Source organism: Asterias rubens, chromosome 9, assembly GCF_902459465.1.
Source record: "Asterias rubens chromosome 9, eAstRub1.3, whole genome shotgun sequence".
NCBI lineage: Eukaryota > Metazoa > Echinodermata > Asteroidea > Forcipulatida > Asteriidae > Asterias > Asterias rubens.
This window is the reverse complement of record NC_047070.1, coordinates 2407260-2428951: the sequence shown is the minus strand read 5'-3', so window position 1 is coordinate 2428951 and position 21692 is coordinate 2407260. Positions and strand designations below refer to the sequence as shown.

Genomic DNA, 21692 nt, shown 5'->3' with positions numbered 1-21692 from the left:
GTTTTCTGTACTGAGTTTGGAGGTTGTTGAGTAATGAGTTAAGACATTTTGAGTTACACTTTTAGAACTTTTTGATTTTTAAGATTTTAATATTTGACTCTTTCAGTGCAGAGGTTTTCATTTTATGAGTTTTTAAGTTGGAGTTTTTGAACTGAAGTAAATTTGAGTTTTGAGTTTTATTTGACTTTTGTCATCTCGGTTAGGTGTCCGAATAAAATATTGATCATGTTTTTTTTTCAGTTTGAGGCTATTACCATTTGTGAATAATATTTCCTTTGAATTATGAATGAAGACGCCAGGCAATCTTGACTCCATTGATGTGTGATTAGGGGAGCTGTTAGGCTGGCTCTGTCACCCAAAAGGTCAGGCCATCATTTATCATAACTCGCAGAGTCGGGTAACTTAGTCTTAGTCAACCAAAGCTAAAGGCTTCATTGCTACTCAGTGAATTGAGACGTTAGTGTTTGTCTTCAGTGCCAATGGCCACCCTTGACACTCAGCGTGTTGGGTGGTTTGAAACCAGGTGATTTCATCTGCCAGCATGGTCTAATGTTATCATGACAGACCTCTGTGTGTTATGAGGTTATTATGAAACCCCCAGGGCCCAAGTTCACTGTGTAATTGCCATCACATACTAACCTTTTTGTCACACTGTTATAAATCACAATTTTTTGATTAAATCTATAAACTTGTCTAGGGTTGCAAAGTTTTAATGTTGACTTACTGGCATTGGAACTGCCTAAGGTTTAACAATTTGTGTGCCAAATTTGTCCCAACGTTTTTTTCAAGTTCATGTATTTCAGAGTTTAAATGCAAACTTTAAAACCTTTGCCAAAAGATGTCAGGAGGAGGTGACCATTCGGAAATCACCTCATAGTGCATCACCATGGTCACAAAGCTTACAATGAAAATAAATGGGCTCTTAGGTGGGCCCAGTCTGAACCCCACGCCCACCCCAAGGATCCAAGCTTGCACACCAACTCCTCAACCTTACATACACTCCAACCCTACACCCCAACCCTACACCCCATCCAACACCCCCATCCACCCCCAGTCGTTTAAATCTATAAAATTGTCCATAAAATAGCCACAAGCTTAGAGATGTATTTTCAACTTTAGCTCGGTTTGTGAAACTGTTCATTTTCTCTCAATTCTAAATATGCTTGGTATGTAAAAAATGCACACATGTTCCAATTTTAATGTTAGTTTAATAAGCTTCCTACAATGTGGCACTTGTAGCCACCACCCCCACTTCCCCCCAAAACCACAACCTTTTTATATTTCTGCTGATAAATTTGGTATTTAGAAATGCGAGACTAATTTCAAAGACAAATTTGTCCAGACACTTGGGTGTGTATAGAAGGCCACCCAGGGTCTGCTATCGTAATAGTTTAGGTTTGGAATTGAGGAATGTTTTTACATACTTTTTGAATAGGAGGACCCTTCAATGGGTCACTGGGGAATACTTTCCAGTTTATGGAAAGTGGAAGTGCTATTTTTATTAGTTTTTCCATCTTTAAGTGTTAGTGAATGGGTTTTTTATTTGATGACAGAAATAATAACGTATCTGGATACATTCATTGTTTTCCTTTTGGATGTGATCCCATCCGGAAAGTTAGAAGAAGGAAAAACAGCTTCAGTATTCCTTCAGTAAATCCAGGTGACTGCAGGCCTGGAATTACATGGGGGCAATAACCTTTGTTGCCACTGGTCATGGCCTCGGTGCCCTTCAAAAGTTTCCCAAATACTTGAAGATTTGCCCCTTGCACAATTTATAATATGGCCTTGCCCTCTCAAAGATGAAATTTCACAAAGAGATAAGATGAGTTGTCAGTATTGTCGTCCAGATTTGTATAGTGACATCACACTTTGCTTGGCAACTAACAACTTTCCTTAGTTTGTCTTTATTTGGCAATAGAAATAATATTGTATCTGGGTACATCAAGCCTTTTGGATGTGATCTCTTTCAGAAATTTAGAAGAAGAAATATAACAAGATTTGCTTAGCAAGAAAGATTGGCTGTAAAGTTCCATCTTAGAAGCTCTATTAAAATAAATTGGCCCAGACTGATAAGATTTCAAAGAGAGGGCTAGAATTCAAGTAAACAGTTTTTAAAAGTTCCCCTACTTATTGGACTGATCCATTTGTTTTTTACAACAGAGGGGGCTCAACTCCATGGAGGTTTCTTGAACTTTTTCAGAAATCAAGAGAAGTACTATCATTCAAATTCAGGTTGCAAATTGAATTTTATCAAAGCTTACTCGTCATACTTCCACCATCAGTTCAAGCAGATTTCAAGGCCTGGAATTTCATCTTTGAAAGGGCAAGGCCGGGAGCCAGGGCAACAGAGGTTATGGCCAGTGTTGTAGCCAGTTGGTGGGCGATGCGGGTGGGCCTCCCAAAACTAACAAATTTCGCCCAGCACTCCCGCCCAGTACAGATTTCCCCCAGATTGCACTTCAGCAAGGATGGCTCCGTACATGTATCTAAACTTGAATAATTTTGTTGACCCGCTTGCCCTTGGTGGACTAAATTGGATTTAGAGTCCACTATTAAAATTGGTCCAGCTACGACCTTGGCCATGGCCTCCCAAAACCTTGAATTCAAGGCGGCATCTACAGCGAAGTACGTAACGCATCAGGAAACACTTTAAATGTCTTTGAAATATTGTATTTTTGCAGTGTAAAAGTTTGACGTTTCCTATTTTGATCCATGTGTACGTGACACTTCACACACTACCATTTGTTGTTGTAATTGTCTCTGATTGTAAGTAATCGTAATGTAGGTTTTGTTTTGGACATTTCGATAGTGCAGAACACTTTAAGTTTGATTGTGATGATCCTCAGCCTGGATTGTGTTTCAGGAAAGATGGATAACACCTCCGCTTTAAAACTTAAATAAAGCTGACGTATAAAGCCATGAACGTATGGGTATTGACCTAATGCTTCGGTGGTGGGGGGGGGGGGGGGGGGGGTAAGGGTAGGCAGAGAAAGGAGGGCGGTGCTGGCCTATAGGGACCTGACAATCCCATTTCAAAAGAAAAGTAGTATAACACATTTTTGTCTCACCTCTCATTTTTTAGAAACTCAAATGATGTTACCTTGTCGGTATTTATTTACCTCTCGATGGATTAGATCCATACAAGTGAATGACCCAAGTGTAATATGAATCTTGATTTATGATGTTTATTATCAAGTACCTGGAATAACCTGCAATCAAGCAGCCACTTCAAGGACACTGTGACACCCCTGAAGAATTGTGTTATGCAAATGTTGACGTTTTATCTTTAGCACTTTTGAGAACAAGTTTGAAGTCCATCAATCAACCAGTGGGTCTAAACTTTGCGGATAGACGGCTGTCTGGAACTTTTGGACTTGTCGGAAGTAATCCCTCCTCTAATAAAAATATTCAATAAAGTAAACAGAAGAATGTAAAGTATGCTCATAACAATTCCTCCCTCCTTCCTCGTTGAAGGGTTTGGTTGGAGCTTTTCTTGGGTCAGGAATTTATTTCGGAGAATGCTGTTTGTGGGGCAAATATCTGTGGTTCCCCCCTATCATTTAATTAGGTTGAAAATGTTGTTTTTATTCGGTGTGGGGTTAAATTTTTTACCTGGAATTTTATTCATATTTTTGAGTTGGTTAGGGGGGGGGGGTAGTTGTGTTTGCTAAGGTACACCATGGTACAAAAACCTCCACCCATAATTCCTGGTCTCTACTTGAAGGTATGCATTTTTTGACGTGCACTTTTTGTCACAATTTGAAAAACAATCCTGTTTTTAGGTCCGTAATTAATACTGTCCCTGGGCAGCGTTTTGAGTCTTTGAATCCTTTCTGTGGATTGTCCATCTATTAAAGCATTCACAAAAGTATTGTAAAGTTAACTTTTTCACATTAAATAAGTCGAAGCCAGGTCAAAAACTATTAGGCCTAATTTGCCATTCAGAATCAATCGCACAGATCAGGAACTTCAACCCGTCAGTTTGTATTGTGCACATTAGCGTTACAACATCCGTGTGTACTTATTTACCTCCCTAGGAAAATGTTGTTTTTGTTGAGTGTGAGGTTAAAATTTTGACCTGGAATTGTGTTCTTATTTTCTGGAATTTTATTCATATTTTCGAGTTAATTAGGGGGGGGGTAGTTGTGTTTGCTAGGGTACACCATGGTACAAAAACCTCCACCCATAATTCCTGGTCTCTACTTGAAGGTATGCACTTTTTAACTGAAACATTTTGTCACAATTTGTAGTCCACCAGTCTTGGGAGAAAAAATGTCTGGTATTTGTGTAATTTGTACTTAAAGTTTAGTTTTAACTGCTTTCTTGCATTTTCTTTGTACCTTTCTAGACAGTATTTTCCACTTGATTTCATCTTTTAAATGGATACAAATCATAATTCAAGCGGAGGTTCAAATAGTTTTTTTAAAATTTGCATTCATAAAATCCTGGGACAGTTCATCTATTCTAATTGGTTGAGAGGAGGTCACACCGCCATGGTTAAACTTGAGATAATGTGTAAACGCATGAGAAGTGTTTAACAAGGCCGGGGGGAGACATGGCCCAGTTTAAGTTGGTAGGTTGCATATTTTGGTTGTGCGAGTGCTAAGCTTAACCTGATGTGAGGAACAACATGTAGGTAGTGCTCAACATTGACTGAAATTCAACGCACAGTCTGTAAACTGTCAGATTGGTTATCATTTTTCAAAGTCTTTTTGAAGGGTTTTTAATGGAAAGGCATTTATGAATGGGAATAAAGTGACTCTCAGACTCCGTGGTAAACAGCCATTTCAAACCTTCCGCTTCGTCCTATTTCACATGGTCTACAATCGACCATGCTGGTTTTAAACGGCCCATTTACACATGGTCTACAATCGACCCTGCTGGTTTTAAACGGCCCATTTGAGAACACGTCGCTTTCATTTACTTCCTTATTAAAAGGAAATTACAAGGTCAAAGGTCATTGGTACTTTTGTAAGAATGTGATTCATCATTTAAAGTGTTTGATTTACCTTGACGACCAGAAATTCGTTCAATAGAAGAATTAATCAAAACAATACTGGAAACCTTCTCAGCCTAAAATGGCTCCTCTGTCATTGTTTGGAAAAGACACATCAGAATTTAATTTTAAACGCGTCACAAAGAGGACAGGTATTTTTAGCCTCAATCGGAATGCAAGGAATCTGTTTGAACTGGTTACGACGCATAGTTTGTAGCCATGGATGCGCAGTTATGAAGCTTCTGTTTATTTTATTCAGTGGGTGTAGAACTTTCCATTCGTACCCAAATAGCTTCACCCCTTTTGGGGGGAAACCTAGGAGAGGACGCCCTGTGGGCTAAGTTTGAGTATAGACTTAAGGCACGACACCCACCAAAGTGCCGGGATCGTGCTTGGACAATTAGAAGGATAAATTCCAACAAGAATCCGTGCAGATTAAATCCATGGGTACACAAAGTTTTTTTTTTTGTGTGGTGAGGTTTTTTAAAATGAGCAGAAAACAAAAGGTCGTTGACGTCAAAAGAAGATTTCTGACCTGCCCACCTACATTCTTTTAGTTTTAGGTCGCCCCCTAAGGGGGGGTCAAAAATAGTTCCTTTATTAGCTGATGTCAGTGCTTTTTCCCTTTGTATTGTAGCGCTTTATCCAAAAGGTGTCAGGGAATGGAATGTACAAGGTTTAAATATCATTCTAGTTTTTGTAACGCTTGACCGATTGTCAGTATACAGAACCTTGATAAAATTGTACTTTTATAGATTCAAAAACAGTGTTTTTAGTTCTTGCAAACTGCTTTCCAACCAAAAGGAACTATGGTATCAATGCAAAAAATTAGTTGGTGACCCTAGCAGAGTTGTTCTCAAAGGCTTATTTTAGACGACAAACATATAAAGGGTACACTGCAGCATTGCATAAATAGTTCTACCGATAAATGCTGTTAACAATGTTTTAAATCTGTGTGTAAGTCTCCATTATGAACACCCGCTCCAAAATCAAGGTTTGTGGATACGCCCGTTTTTCACTTTCTATTATGGTTAAGGCATTGAAAACCACTGATGTAAAACTAAGTTTGTGGACAACTATTATCAGGGACTTGTCAGTGAAGAATCTACCAAGTTGTCAAATCATTCTGCCAAAATTTTTCGGAATAGAGTCTTGTTATTGTGTGCCCATGTTTGGACTTCCAACGGAAGGAATTGATATTCTAGTACCTAGTGTAAGTTCGAGGCTACTAGCCTGTAGCGTGGATGAAGATTTCCTTCCTTTAGGGCACTGATAGGTTCCACTTGTAAACAATGATTACCAAGTATTGCTTCGATAACATAACCTGTACTTGCGCCAGAATCTTCATTAAAAAATTTACAATAATATCCTTGTCTATTACCACAGTGATAAACAACAAACAAGCTCTGTGGTTACTGCTCTTGTTTACATTACAAACATTTGATAGTAGGACTTGGAATGGAGCCAGATTTGGGATCTTTTGCCAGGTGCTTCTATTGTGCGCAGACACGCCTTCTGTTTGCACTTCATATTTTTATGAATGAAAGAGAACCTTATCAATCGGAATGCGCCAGTGTTTGAAGCGCGTGCCGTCTCTTTTTTGTTCGGCATTTTCCTTTGGACAGGTGACCTCCCAATTTGAAACCTCATTGGAAAGTTGGACCCTCCCTGCCGCCAGTTCCTAACCACAGCCCGGAAGCGACGGAATAAATAAACATGCCTTAGGCTTTGGTTTATCGCTGGTTGAGAGGAGGGCTAATGGACAAATGATCTCTAGTCATATTGTAAGGAACTGATTCACTGAGGTTTAAGCAAACCGTCTTCGTATCATCGGGGAGTCAGTAAAGCACCACAGCTAAACGGAAGTAACTTGATGTCATAGGATGAATGGACATTAAATACGGTCTATTAATTAAGAGATGAATAGCGGCCTTATGATGAAATTCCTGGACAATGGAGATGGTTGTGAAGCGCATGGCTACTTTTCAAACAGAAACTTTCTAGTGTTTGTGTAGGGTTCACAAAAGGTGACATGTGGCGTAATAAAGCAAAGCTTAAGCAATAAAAGAAGAACAAGTTGAGTCAAGAGGGGTTTAAAGCATTGTCCAGCCCCAGACAAGTAAGCCATTCATATCCTATTCAATAAACTAAGGGCTTCTCAAAAAGCACTTCACTTCTTATAATCTGAGTTTTGTCCGGTAATTGTGTAAAGAACAACAGCTTGAATCCTTAAAATGTTCATTTCTTTCTTCTGATGCAATAATGTAAGTCCTGTTTAAGAATTGTACAGGTATTGCCTAGTACTTAAGTTTGTAAGGATTCAAAGCCAATATTTGTTAAGGACAATACTTGTCATTTTAAAGATCTTAGCTGTAACCTCCCCCGATAGACTCACCACCTCACGGACGGAATGCACGTACACATTTCATCAGGAGTGAATCAGTATTCTAGTACAAATGAATTCATTCAAGTTTGACATCGTTTAAAATTTGACACTTTTAATTTAACAAACAGGGGGATTAAGGTAGCACTATAATGAAAAGAGTGAACAGTGTGGCTTCTACCAGAACAGGAAGGAGTAAATACCTGAAAACAATTAAGTAAAATGGGATGAGATAATTAAAAAGGTAATGGTTGAATTAAAATGGCATACTTCAGATTGTTTCCTGTGAGAGTGGTTATTCTCTAACCGTTGATTAGCTGGACTATTTGTTGTCAATCGTATTTTTGATGTAGGCTTTTTTTAAATAATTCTTTTTTCTAATTTGTTAATTATTTATAATTCCTTTTTTTTAGGGGGGGGGGGGTTCAAGCCCTGCCCAATTCATCTTTTCACTTTCTCTGCTTAAATGTGCTTCTCAATGTTTTCAAATTGGGTATTTCAATAACTCTTCTTAAATCAATGCCCCCATTACATGTACTTCTTTGCTCTTGATATTCACATTTGGCCTTGACGTAAGTGCTTTAGTGTCTTTCAAAAAAACTCTGGACACTGTTGGTAATTGTCAAAGACCAGTCTTCTCACTTGGTGTATCTCAACATATGCATAAAATAACAAACCTGTGAAAATTTGAGCTCAATTGGTTGTCGAAGTTGCGAGATAATAATGAAAGAAAAAACATCGTTGTCACACGAAGTTGTGTGCTTTCTGATGCTTGATCAAATTCGTGGAAAATTACTTCTATCTCGAAAACTACGTCACTTTAGAGGGAGCTGTTTCTCACAATGTTTTATACCATCAACCTCTCTTCATTACGCATAATCAAGAAAGGTTTTATGATGATAATTATTTTGAGTTATTACCAATAGTGTCCGCTGCCTTTAAGGAGATACAACGTTTTTGCACTGACAGCACAAAACGATTATCTGTAACTGTTTATTTTGTTGTGTTATTACCTCAAGGCCATGGTGATGGAACTTGTAGAGAAGCACAAGGAGGAAAAACTACCGACTCCTGTCTGGGACAAATATCAATGTCTTCTAGATGCTTCAGAAGAACAAAAAGTAAGTGTCTTTCCCATACATCAAGTTCATTTATATTGGCTCTTCTGCTGTTGACTTTACAAAGGGGGAAAATATATTTAATTTCCACTTATTTTGGGGTTAGACAAAAAATTTGAGCAGAACTTGAACCTGCAACCTCCTGCTTAACATAGGCCCTGGATGACTTCTTCACCGCAAGAACTGTTGGTGGCGCTATTTTGGGTGTCAATTTCCCAGAGTGTTGTAGAGTGCCATGCGCATTTAGCCAAAAGTATTGTGTTTCTTAACACAAAATTTGACCCCCTAAATGGCAGACAGTATCCTCATGTGATGTCAGTTGTATTATTATTATTATTTTTTTTTCAAACTTAAAGGAACACGTTGCCTTGGATCGGTCGAGTTGGTCTTTGAAAAGCGTCCTGTAACCGTTTGTTATAAAATCGATATGGTTAGAAAGATGTTGTAAAAGTAGAATACAATGATCTCGAAATATGCCTCGAAATTGGGTGGCTTTTGTTTTACCTCGTCAAAACTTTGACTCTCATAAATGGCCGACCGTGTTAGTTCGCGACGTAAAATGAAAACCTTGCAATTTTGAGTGATACTTGTGTGGATCATTATATTCTACTTTTAAAACATCTTTTTAACCATATGCATTTCATAACAAACGGTTTCAAAGCTTTTCATAGACCAACTCGTCCGATCCAAGGCAACGTGTTCCTTTAACCATGTTTGGTTGGTTTACTTGGTTCGAACAAACTATTTCCATTAGAAAATTATGCACCCACACAAACAAGAAATCCAGGATTTGTATTGCACACTTGACGTTTACAAGTAATTGAAACTTGTGATAGGAATTTGGAATTGCCCCCTTCTCTTGTTGCCCGGTATTTAACAACCACCCACGGTAAAGTTTCCAATCTCTGGGCTTAGTCCTCAACAAAAAAATAGCCATTAAAAGTTTCAATGGAACCAAATATTCAAATCCCCTGATAAAAAACATATGTGTATGACCAATCTGTGGATGGGTAACTTGTTACCGTTCAGCTTTTATTCAAATATTAAATAGATTTGGATCAAATAGAAGCTAAGAAAAATAAGTATTTTGGTAAAACTTGTTTTTTGTTCAAAACGGCCTAATTTAACTGGATAATTTTTAAACTTGACTTACCTATTTCTTAACTAAACTCTTATATTAACTAAACGAATACATATATTACTAATCATCATAAACCATTTCCTTAATTAGCTAAATTAGTATCTACTCATAGCAGTAACCAGCCTTGGTTGGTCTCCCGCTTGTGTTAAGCAATAGTTCTGTTTGAAAGTTGTCTCAGGTTTTTGTTTCAGGCCGTACATTATTCCTACTTTTGTCTGTTTTCTGATTTTTTTTTGCCCCTGGAAAAACCTGACAAAATTTGATTTTATAGCCTGAGGTGTTTGTTAGAGCCTAAGATCATCCCTTGTGGCTCCGTAACATACTATTTCAAAGGACCAAATATCATTCCTGAGCCTCAAATTCTCAGATCACAGGGATAAAATTCATCCAGCAAATTTGCATAGCAACAAATTTAGACTGAACTTTTTGTGCACACAAACTGCTAATGTTGAGTAGAAAATCTTGTTCATTAGGGAAGTAATTGAAACATTTTGTGCATTATTTTCTCTGCTTTATAAGAGAAATATTTCATTGGATCAAAAGTCTAGAAGTAATTTAGGTTCATATGTTTGTGTGGTGAAAGAGTCAAGCTGATTTGTGTACAAAGGTTGTGTAGCTATATTTGGTTATAGCCCCCAAAATCACCTGTTGTTGGTTATGAAATAATTGTTTCATTTATTGTTTGATTCAAAACAGGTTCATTGTATGTCCATAATTTCCTCCGTCAATTGACTTGTTTACAAGAATTGCATACATAAAGATGATTTATGCTCGTAATACAATATTTTTTCGAGTTTGTGGGATAATAATTTTGTTCGTCTTTTTATTCTTGATAATGGCACGCTCCGTTCGTTTTAATATCTGTTGTGCCTTGGATTCTGTTTTGTATTTTCTGGTGATTTTAGGGTCATTTGAGGAAAGCAGTTTTATTGTTAAGCTATTGTTAAGAGCTGTGTTCCACCGAAAATTTTTACAATGGAATATTATAGCTGCAAAACAGGGCAAAATAAAAGACCACCCACAAAAACACATCAGATCACAGGACAAAAAAAAACACTTAAAAGACAATTGTTTGTAGACAATTGTTTGTCTTTTTATAACAACCTTTTAAAGGGTAATAACAAATATATGGATACACCCACAATTATGCACAACAAAGCTGTTTTGTACAACAACAGGAATTGTACAGATCATAAAAACTTATTCAGAATAGGAAATGAGAAAGTTTTGACAAAACCGGTCAGCAGACTTTGTGTTTATCTCACTTCAAACCTAACTTGAAAATAGTACGGACATTGTTAAACAACAATTACCCCATAGGTCGTTAGAATATTATTACGTATATCAACTTAACAAACAATGGAATTATTTTTGAAATAAAGGCGGTAACTTCATTCTTTTTTTGCTCTTAATGACAAGTCCTTAAAAAAAAAAAACCTCTATGAATAAGATTGAACGTAAAGATAAAGAAAATCCGTGATTTTTGTTATTTTATCACCAACCACTCTGCAAAGGCAGTACCCGCATCGCATTTCATGTTCTCTTTTGTGACTTGTGGTTTTTGAGGAGAGAATAGAGAAGAAAGGACTTGTGTGCCCGCCACTTTTTGAATTCTTCAGTTGACTGCCCAGAATTGTAACCTCCCTCCCAGGTGGTATTCTAACCTTACTTCATGATATCATTGACTTCCATAGGCCTAGCACAGACACCACTACATTCCTGTGGTTGCCTTCTCTTTTTTTATCCTAAAATTAAAATTCCACAACTTTAGGTTGGCACCATGCCCATTATGTGGCACTTCCATATTTATAGTTGTGCGTTACGGCTGTCAGTTGACAATGAATAGGAAAGAATACAGTCCTCTGACATTATAAATCCGTTAAAGAGTAGAGGAACAGAACAACAGGAGGGGGTAACTAGAAGTTTGAATTGACTAAAGAACATTCCATTGGGTCTCCTTTTGGCCGCTACAAATGGGGGGAGACTGTTGATATTTATTGAGTGTGGTTTTGTTGTTCCGAACTTCACATGGGGTGTTGGGAACTTTGTAGATCCTTCATGTTGTAACACCTGCTCTCCAATCACAAACGCACTCCACTGTATCAATTATGCAATTTGTACACTTGTGAGATTTCCACAATGATTTTAAAGGCACTGGACACCTTTGGTGATTGTCAAAGACCAGTATTTTTACTCGGTGTATCCCAACATATGCGTAAAATAAAAAATCTGTAAATTTTTGACTCAATTGGTCATCGAAGTTGCATGAGAATAATGAAAGTATAAACACCCTTTTTGCTTAATTTGTGTGCTTCGGGATACCCAATGACAGGTTTTAGACCTGAAGTCTTTTAAAGATGCTATGTCAGATTTTTGGCCGATTTGACCCCAAAATTTTGATTTAAAATTCAATAGGTATTTTGATGGGGGTCCAGAAAGTTACAAGCTTTCATTTGAGCCATTCCCCGAAAAAGTCTGCAATTATTAGTAGCAGTGAAGTAAAGTGCTCAAAATTAGTTTTTGTCGGGATCACGACAATATATCACGTGACCAATTCTTATGTGTTTTATAAGAAACGTTTTAAATTTTTGTCATGGTTCCTGACCATTAAAAGTAAAAGTTAAACTTTTTTTCGTTAGAGCGGGTGATACTCTTTAAAATACCATTCACTCAAAAAAATATATTTTTTAATGTTTGGGGCCAAAAATCTGACATAGCATCTTTAATATTTAGGTGAGAAATAACCTCCTTCTCAAAACCTACAATACTGTCAACAGCTCTACATTGCTCGTTACAAAGTAAGTTTTTATGCTAAACAACTTTTTTGAGTAATTACCAATAGTGTCCAGTGCAGGAAAATTAGCTAGAGCTGACAAAATAGTCGCAGACAGTGTTCATGCTTCGTGTGATCAATAAAATACATGAAATAACGAACTTGTGAAATTCGGGCTGAATCCGACGTGTGAGTCAGGAGAAGATAGTGAAAAACCATTCACAATTTTCAGCACACAACACATGTACTCAGTTGTTCTAGTTACATGTATGTCCTAACAAAAACTTTGTATCATATAAAAATTACTTTCGATTCCATGGAAAGTCCGATGGTGGAAAAGTCACATCAATGAATGAATATAAAACCCATTTAGTAAGATAATTGATTGGTCCATCGCATTGACATTTGAAACTGTTATGGGGGAAGTTATTGTGGTTACCGCCGGGTAACTGAATAGGAAGTGTTATGCTTCAGTCAAGACGTTTGTCAAACTTTCTAAATACTCCAAACCTCAAATACCTAGATGTGTAGGTAGTGATGGCTGTATTTGTATACAATTCAATGGGCCATATTTTTGACCGCGTGAGGGCGCTCTCAATCACTTCCGGGGGTATGTTCATTCGTACCCAAAACAGATACTAAAGGCAGTGGACACTATTGGCAATTACTCATAATAATCACTAGCTTAAAACTTTTCTTGGTGATGAGTAATGAGGAGATGTTGATAATATAAAACATTGTGAGAAACGGCTCCCTCTAAAGTGCCATAGTTTTCGAGAAAGAAGTAATTTTCCACGAATTTGATTTCGAGACCTCAGATTTAGAACTTGAGGTCTCGAATCAATCATCTAAATGCACACAACTTCGTGACAAGGGTGTTTTTTGCTTTTGAGAGATAATAATGAACATTATTATCTCGCAACTTGCATGACCGATTCAATGGGCTAGTAATAGTTATTGTGGACAATGTGTTTTGTGTCCTACAAAAAATACCCAGACCATTTCAGGTGAAATATCCCCAGAGAAGCATAACATTATTTTTTATTGTTTATTCTTTTTCAGGGAATTTGTTGTTTTTACCTGCCTAATAGTAACTGTTACCAATGATAACTTTGTAAGGACACTAGTTGGCAGCAGACTTGCCTGGTTTCCTTTTTTTCTGGAAGTGCGTGAATGTACAGAACTTGAGTTATTAAGTCTGTTTCTACCTACTGTTTTTCACTTGAATTTTTTTATCTGTAAATTTGTTTTCGGAGACAACAATATTTTTACAAATATTTCTACAAATATTTCTTTCACTGAAAAATCTTGCCATGCAACTGTTTTTTTTTTTTAAATGAAGAATAAAATAATAAATTTTTTGTCTTTTCACTTTTGATTTATTCAGGTCAGTATCGAGAAGATTGAAAGATTTGCGTTCTATGAAAGAGCCAAGAAAGCTTTCGCTGTCGTGGCAACAGGGTAACAAACAGTCGCTTAGCGCTCTCTCGTAACAGTGGTCAAATGCTCGTCCATTCAAGCACCTGGGCCAAATTTCATAAAGCCTGTAAGCACGAATACTTGCTAAGCACAAACATATCTTGCTAAGCAAAAATAGATTACCAGCCACAATACCATACATTCACCATTGCTGAGACTGGTGCCCCACTCATTTCTTGCTTAGCAGAGTTGTTCTGCTTTTAAACACTAAAACAGCTTTATGAAATTGGACCCTAGGACCTGTTTTTATTCTTTCCAGTGGTCCTACTGGCCAGTTCAGTTTTGAAAAGCATCTGTATTTGGTATGGTTTTTGTACTAAGTGCAAAAGCTGACGGACCAGTGAAAACAAACTGGTCCTGCTGGCTAGTTACTAAAATGTTAAGGGCAAACCCTGTCACTTCATTCCTACTTTTCTTAAACATGTTCTCCGTGAATATGAAGTGAATGATGCCAAGGATTGAATAATGTCAGAGACCAGTATCTGTGCTTTAAAGACCCCAACATGATGTCATAAAAAAAAAACTGCTCAATCGGTCATCGGAATCAAAAGAAAATAGTGAAATAAAAAAACATGTTTTTCGCATTTTCAAACAGAAGGTTTTGGACTCTTGAGATCAACATTAATTCTCTTATTAATTTCTTAAAAACTAAAGCATTTAAGTCAAAACTAGTTCTGGCTAACTTGTCCCAACATGACAGTCTTTGTACGACGTTAAAGTAATGTGCAAATCTGTGAACCTTATACTGTCAACCATACCAACCTTGTTCCCAGGGGTGATCTTGCCTCTGCCATTATTCCCAGCACACAATGCTCACTTACAACCCCTGGCATTGGATAATTAGAATGCGTCAGTGTATGGCACATTTTTTATTAAGCCATCCACTCTATGCACATGCTCAAGTATAGTACTAGTAGCCCGCAAAAGAGGCAAAATGTCAAAGAGCAACTGGTCCCCCCTCATTATTCTTTGATCATGTGACATGTGCAACTCATTGTAAGGTGGCCGTGTAAAACATAATTATTTTTTTTGAACCGCATCAAAATATTTGCAGTTTGAAATGCGCGTACTAAGCATCTTACAAAGCATCATTAAGTGCTTGAAAGTTTTTAGCGAGGCTGCGCGCAGAGCAGTCACTTTTGGTAGCGGTCTTTTTTGGTACATCCCTGGGAGGAGAAATATCGCCATGGCGTGCTGTCCATGTGATCTACATCAATATGGGTAGACAAATGTGGGGTTTGTTGATAATAAGTAGAGATGAAAAAATAACTTTGAAGTGATTCAAAAATTAAACACCCAGAAAGTTATACATGTACACAATCATGCTAGTCCGATTTGAAATACATATTTGCCCTTTTGATTGTTAGACTTTGTACCTTCGGGGGTCATTGCTAACTATGTCACATTTACCTGAGGGTAAAGCAACTAGTCTATCTCCGTGTTTGTCAAGTCTAACCATAAACATACAAAGGATACTTCAATCAGTCGTTGAGAATGAACGGAACGATAAAAAACAAAAAAACTACATACATCAAAACAAAAAAATCATATTAAAAAAACAATGCCACAATAGTTGACATTCTTGTCAGATTTGTCCAGATAATAGGTCTTGTTTGTGAGACAGTAGGGCCCAGTAAAAGTAACCCATCCATGCCAGCTTTTATCGGTTAGGAAATCCTCCTTACAAACAAACACACTGGAGTATAAAAAAGAAATATAGATCAGAGACTTTAGAGGAACAGTCTATGCCCCCAATTTGAACCTGTTGGGAGAAAATCATGGGGCAGGGACGATGGGAGTGTCTGGTAACCTGTTTGAGAGGTTTTATGAGCAGTGATCTATTGATTGTGGTACCAGACCGTGTATCTGAATACAGTAGTCACAAACAAGTATTATATGTAAATCAAAGACCCCTAAATCACCCGTGGGGAGGCTTGTGTTAGGGTCACTGGGATAAAAAAAAGTAACGGGGAGTAAACATTTAGTCTCCTTACAAATAATATCTTGTCAACACTGAAATCGAATCACAAAAATACTTTCGATTGCAGGGAATGAAAATGTTGATTGATACAAACATGTTTTTTTTTCCTTTCTTTTTTCTTTTTCTTTTCTTATTTGCGGTTTACGGGGACCCACAAATAAGTCTCCCCTGCCGGGCAGAGGTCCCAAAAACGGAACTGGAGTTAAGTTGTCACACTGCTTAATGTATTGGTGACAGACAGACGCTGAGTTGTTGAGGTTTATTACACCTGACAATGAGTGTGTGGGAACTATTAAAACTCGGCCCAGAAAATCAAACAGTTTGGGGAAATTGTTTGTTATTCTGCCTGCACCTCCAAATCAAATAAACATGTTGACAGAGTTTTCCTTGGCGTATGTTTTTCAGTGAGTCGTTGTGGTACCGAAAGGGGAAAAGGTTAAAGTTACATTGTATCATGGGTTGGATTTTTTTATGCTTTCTGAGGGAGCTAATTGGTGGTCATTGATGTTTAACAATAGACAAGTTGGTTTAGTGGTCCCACTTAACATTGTGAGAAGTTGAAGTGGAGTAGCCATCAATTTTGTATCATAATAAACCCCTGGTATTCCAGGTATGCTGGCATTGTCGGATTAGAATAGAGAAGGGGCGGTTGGGTACTGGTCCTATTTTGACTTGTTGATATGGTATGCGTTATTGCCTTCCTTCTTTTGAAGGACCACAATGAAATAATTGGTATAAAAGTGTTGTCAGGAAATAGGGACAAAAGAAGTTGATAACAAGCTGGATTTTACTATTTTGGAGTATTACAATACTCTTTTATTCCCATGATAATGCACAATTTGTTTAGAGGAATAATACCCGACTAATAATTTATGTTTCAGAGTAACCAATATCACTTAGTTTGGCTTGAACACACTTACAAAAAGTACAAATAAGTTTTTATTTATAAGCCCTAACTTTGACTTTATGGTTGATACGTTGGTCTTTTCAAGGGTGTGTACAACCAACCTTGGGCACAAGGTTGTTAAGATTGAAGATTTTGTTCACAGATGTGCTCATAACTTAAAGATGGTATAAAGATGGTCATGAGGGAAAACTTCACTTGAAATGTACATGTATTTGCCTTAAATGCTATTGGTTTTTTGACAAATGGATATGAGTAAAAAAAAAAACAGTGACTCTGATTAGCATTGAAAACAAAGGTGGCGATGTATTTTTTTTAAATAAAACAACTTGACTTTTAATTATATTTTTTCAATTTCATTTTCTCTCATCTCTTGATGTTTCTACTTCCACAACTTTTGAACCAAAGGTGGTAGCAACTTGGGGTTTTAATAACAATAGATTGGGTTCTTTTCAAATGTATGTATATTTTTTAAATGACCATATTCAACAAACGACTAAATTTGGTTGATCGCATCACATTATGTGACATGTAAATGTATTACTAACAGGTTGAATGTTTTTAAGACTTTTTACTCCTATTGTTATAAGATTTCACTTTCTTGTTTTTTAATTTGTTCATACAATTTTACCTGCTTAGTTTTAGACTAGTGCCCTTTTTTCAGCGCCCTAGAGCATGTCAACATGATTAAGGCGCTATATAAGTTTTGGTATTATTGTTGGTATTATGTGGGTCGATTTAAAGGTAGAAAGCTCTTTTCTACCATAGTATTTAGCATGACTATATATAAGTTTTGGTATTATTGTTATTATTATGTGGGTAGATTTAAAGGTACATATAAAAGAGGTCTTTTTCTACCAGTATTTAGCATAGCTTATTCTCAAATTCTCAACAAAAGTGTTTTTTGGTCAAAGATAATGATACATTTTTCATTTATTATTGTCGTTTGCATACATGTCTTTGTTCAACCTGTCTGTCCGTTTACTATCAAGTTTGTTCTGGTTTTGTAAGGTGCTTCACTACGAGCCTTGGCTTCTTGAAGATGCCTCCATACTTATTTACAATTTTCACTCTTACTACAATTTGTTATTATTTATATCAAATTTCTGCATTTGCATTGTTCAAAAGGTTTTTTTGTCTTCAAGGAAGTATGGAAATAAAAGTGCGTTTGAATTGAATGGGAGACTTAGGAACGCTAGGTGGCAGCAGACTTACCAGGTAAAAATTCTTTATGCAGTCCTGAGCATGCGCACATTGCCAAGAACAATGGATTTTACCTGGTAAGTCTGCTGCCACCGAGCGTCCCAAAAGTTCCCCATTGAATGTAGGTCAGCCTTTGTAAATGTTTTTTTCTGCCTTGTCAAAGGTCATCATGCCTGTTTTACACCCTCAATATTTAAAGTGTGGTCTACAAACAACATATCAGGTTCTTGATCCATTTCTTGCATTCACAGGGAGAAGGCACTCTACGGAAACCTCATCTTGAAGAAAGGAGTGATATCCTCCGGTCAGTGATTCCTTAACCTTTACACTTGGGGACTATTTAATGACAGAGTCGATACCTCTTGTGGTGGTTTGTGGCATGTCACATTAGCTTGTAGGACAAGCTGTAAGTAATCCACGACCGGGTCCGTAGAGATATGAATTTGATATACAATGCAGATTCGTTACAAAATCAAAAGATCAGGATAGAACTACATACAATTGGTGTTTAAAGGGGCCATACACCTTGGAACTATTCAGTTATTCATATTCATATTATTATTATTATTATTATTATTATTATTATTATTATTATTATTATTATTATTATTATTATTATTATTATTATTATTTTTTTTTTTAACTTCAAATTTAACATCTATTCATTTCATTTTCTTTTTTTTTTTAAATAAATGTGGATACTTAATTGTGTATATTTCATTTCAAAAGGTGGTCGCGCTTTTGAAATATCGCTGAAAATTGAGAGCGGTTATGTCCACGTAGGGGAGTGATTCGTAATTGGAAGACAGGAATTGAGACTTTAACTTTTACTCAGATTCAAATTTGGGGGATCAAAAACTGACATCTTTTTCCATGACCACAGTACTTCCAAGTGAAATGATTCTTAAAATGTTTTTTTACTATCAAATTCTGCTGTAATACCAAGAAAGTTTGTATTGCCTTTAAAGGAACACATTGCCTTGGATCGGACGAGTAGTACTTTGAAAAGCTTCTGTAACCGGTTTTAATAAAATGCATATTGGTAGAAAGATGTTGTAAAAGTAGAATACAATGATCCACACAAAAACGCCTCGTAATTGCACGGTTTAGTTCGCAAAGTAAAAGGAAAACCACGAAATTTCAAGGCAAGTTTGTGTGGATCATCGTTTTCTACTTTTAAAACATCTTTCCAACCATATGCATTTTATAACAAACGGTTATAAACGCTTTTTATAGACCAACTCGACCGATCCAAGGCAACGTGTTCCTTTTATTTAAGAGTGATTCTGATCACCAAATGTATACATTCCCATTAACGATAAATTGACATAAGAGAACACTGTTTATTGAAAGGTATTGCTTTTACATCAAATTATAATTATTTATCATGTTATATTTTTATGAGAAAGTTGTTTTACTATTGGTTTTTAAATAGTTTTGGGTTTGAACAAAGACAAATTGACTGGAGAGGGTTCTGGATTTTAAGTACCGGAGGTCGTTGGTTCAAGTCCGGTTCTAGTAGATTTTTCTTTTTCGGTTCAAACCCCAAAACTATTTTAAAAATTACTCAAGTCAGTTTCCCTTGTGATATTACTTGATACAATTGGTTTTTGAAACAGATTTGTTTCTTTTATTGTTTCCCTTTGCACACTGATGTGAATTAACAGTCATGTCTGTTAAACCAGACAGATACCTGACTATTTTAAATTGGTACCATTTCAATTGGAATGAAATAAGTATGATACAAAAACCTGAAAGAGACATTTTGTTAGAAAGACCACTTGGACAAACAGTTGTTACTTTTAACACAACATTTTGTTTTGGAACCTTTTATAATTTAAAGTTCTTGACAGTCTGATTGATGTTTTCAATCGTTGACTTGTCTTGTAACCACAAACACATCATCTCAGAAGAAACGTGATTATTGTCAACAAGTTCTCATTGGTTTTTGGTCTGAGGTTTCGTCGGGGTAGTTTATTGCCAGACAAGAGCGGAAATAGAAGTTTAAATTGTTGAAGCAGTGCCTCGTAAGGAGGTCTGACCTCAACACACACCTCAGACGTTAGCGTCTCTGTCTTGTAGATGGTTAAAGAAGTCAATGACTAAGAAGGTATCATACCCAAGAGGTCAAGCCGATAAAAAACTGATCATGATGTAAAGTAATCCACCTGTTTCAATCAGTTTAAATGGCCAAGCCCATGGATATTTAGGCTGTGTGATATGAACAGTTAATTGGTAGAGCTTTTCTTGGCAGACTTTTAGTAGGAGTGCCAGGTTTATTGCCAATGACAATTTTATAGATTTGGTCAGTTTTCTTGCCTGGGGGCTGCAAGTCTACCAAAGCTGGGCGTCTCGGTTTTAAAGCCAAGCACTTGAATAGGGTGATTGTAATCGGTTGGGTACAAGTTTACTCCTCGCAATATGGTTTTTATCATCTCGAGTCTAAACCACAATCGGTGAAGGGTGTATGTGGCACTACATCAAGGGTGTGTTTTACCTGTGTGACTCCATCCGATTATGGGAGTTTTAGAGTCTTTTGAAGTGCCGAGGTTTGGTTAGGTGTAGATGAAACCTAATTGTAACCATTTGGTGTAAACTACCCACCCTGCTGCGTCTTGGATAAAGGTACCATTCAACACAAGGTCATGGTGTTGGGTGTAATGCCTTACGGCACTGTCATGTTCAAGAGACTCCTTGTGTTTTGTGGGTCATCGGACCCTACCCTGATGTTTCTCAAACCCAACCCTATCATAATTGTGGAGGCATGGGTAGGAGGTCGAGATGAGGTCATCGTGAGAAGAAGTTGGTCAGAGTTTGCTTGAGGGGTACGAGATGATCAATTGGAGTCTGCTAACCCCAGCTGTGAGGTTATGTCTAAGCGGAGTCTTAGGCACCCCCCTCCACCCTACCTTCATGGGGATCACAGACAAGGGAGTGGGCGCGATCGGAGCGTATATTACAATTTCTTATTCCGAGCCTAATACTCCGTTTGTTGTGGGCTCTTGAGCTGTCAACTTCCTCTGATATTGAGACCCGAACCTCCTCCAGGTTCACCTTGCGGCAATGTTGACACTATCGACGGGGTGCATTCAGACTACAACAAAGGCCCGAGTCTAGGTTAAGTAGTGTTTGAATTGTACTCTAATGCCAAGAGTACCTGAGGCTCAGTATGTTGTATGACACAACGGAAAGGGTTAGCATGAGGTAACGTTAATCTTGGAGTAAGGAATTAGCATCCCGCAGGGCGAGCTGGATTTCTGGCTGGGTTTCCGATAACTAATATTGAGACTTCTCGGAATATATTTCAATGTCTGGTGGTAACAAATAGAACTAGGCAGGTTAAAAACATTGTTGGAAAGTATTGTATGGGAAAAGGGAAAGTGGTTAATGCCCACGTGCTGATGAGGAGTTACTTGAGTAAAGAAACCTACTGGGTTTTCTTGGTATATCTTAGTCAGAGAGTGGGAGATTTATTTTTGTCTTCAATCGGTGTTGGAGTTAAAAGATGAGGGGGCACTGACCTATACTTGTTGCCCAATGAGTCCATGGATTGTTTAGGCTGCAAGTGGGTCGTAAAAAATATCAGACTTAAAATTATTGCACTGTTATTTTAAGAATGACTAGTCTCCGACGACTTGTAGATTTCAAGGAAATTCTTTGTCTTTGCTTCTATTGTTTACGGGTTAACGTTACCTCTGACCCACAAGAAAGTTG

The 21692-nt window shown here is 37.2% G+C and overlaps 1 protein-coding gene across 2 annotated transcripts in view; it reads left to right on the top strand.

Annotated features, from left to right (window-relative positions):
• Window positions 1-18568, top strand: part of LOC117294883 (fucose mutarotase-like) — a 38174-nt gene extending 19606 nt beyond the window's left edge. Inside the window, exons 4-6 of one of the 2 annotated variants that reach the window (XM_033777431.1) lie at window positions 8399-8500; window positions 13799-13872; window positions 18230-18568. In XM_033777431.1, coding sequence (XP_033633322.1) covers window positions 8399-8500; window positions 13799-13872; window positions 18230-18290 — 237 coding nt within the window. In that variant the 3' untranslated portion in view covers window positions 18291-18568. The remainder of the gene's footprint in view (window positions 1-8398; window positions 8501-13798; window positions 13873-18229) is intronic. The other variant, XM_033777432.1, reaches the window with a different exon arrangement.
• The last annotated feature ends 3124 nt before the right edge of the window (window positions 18569-21692 follow it).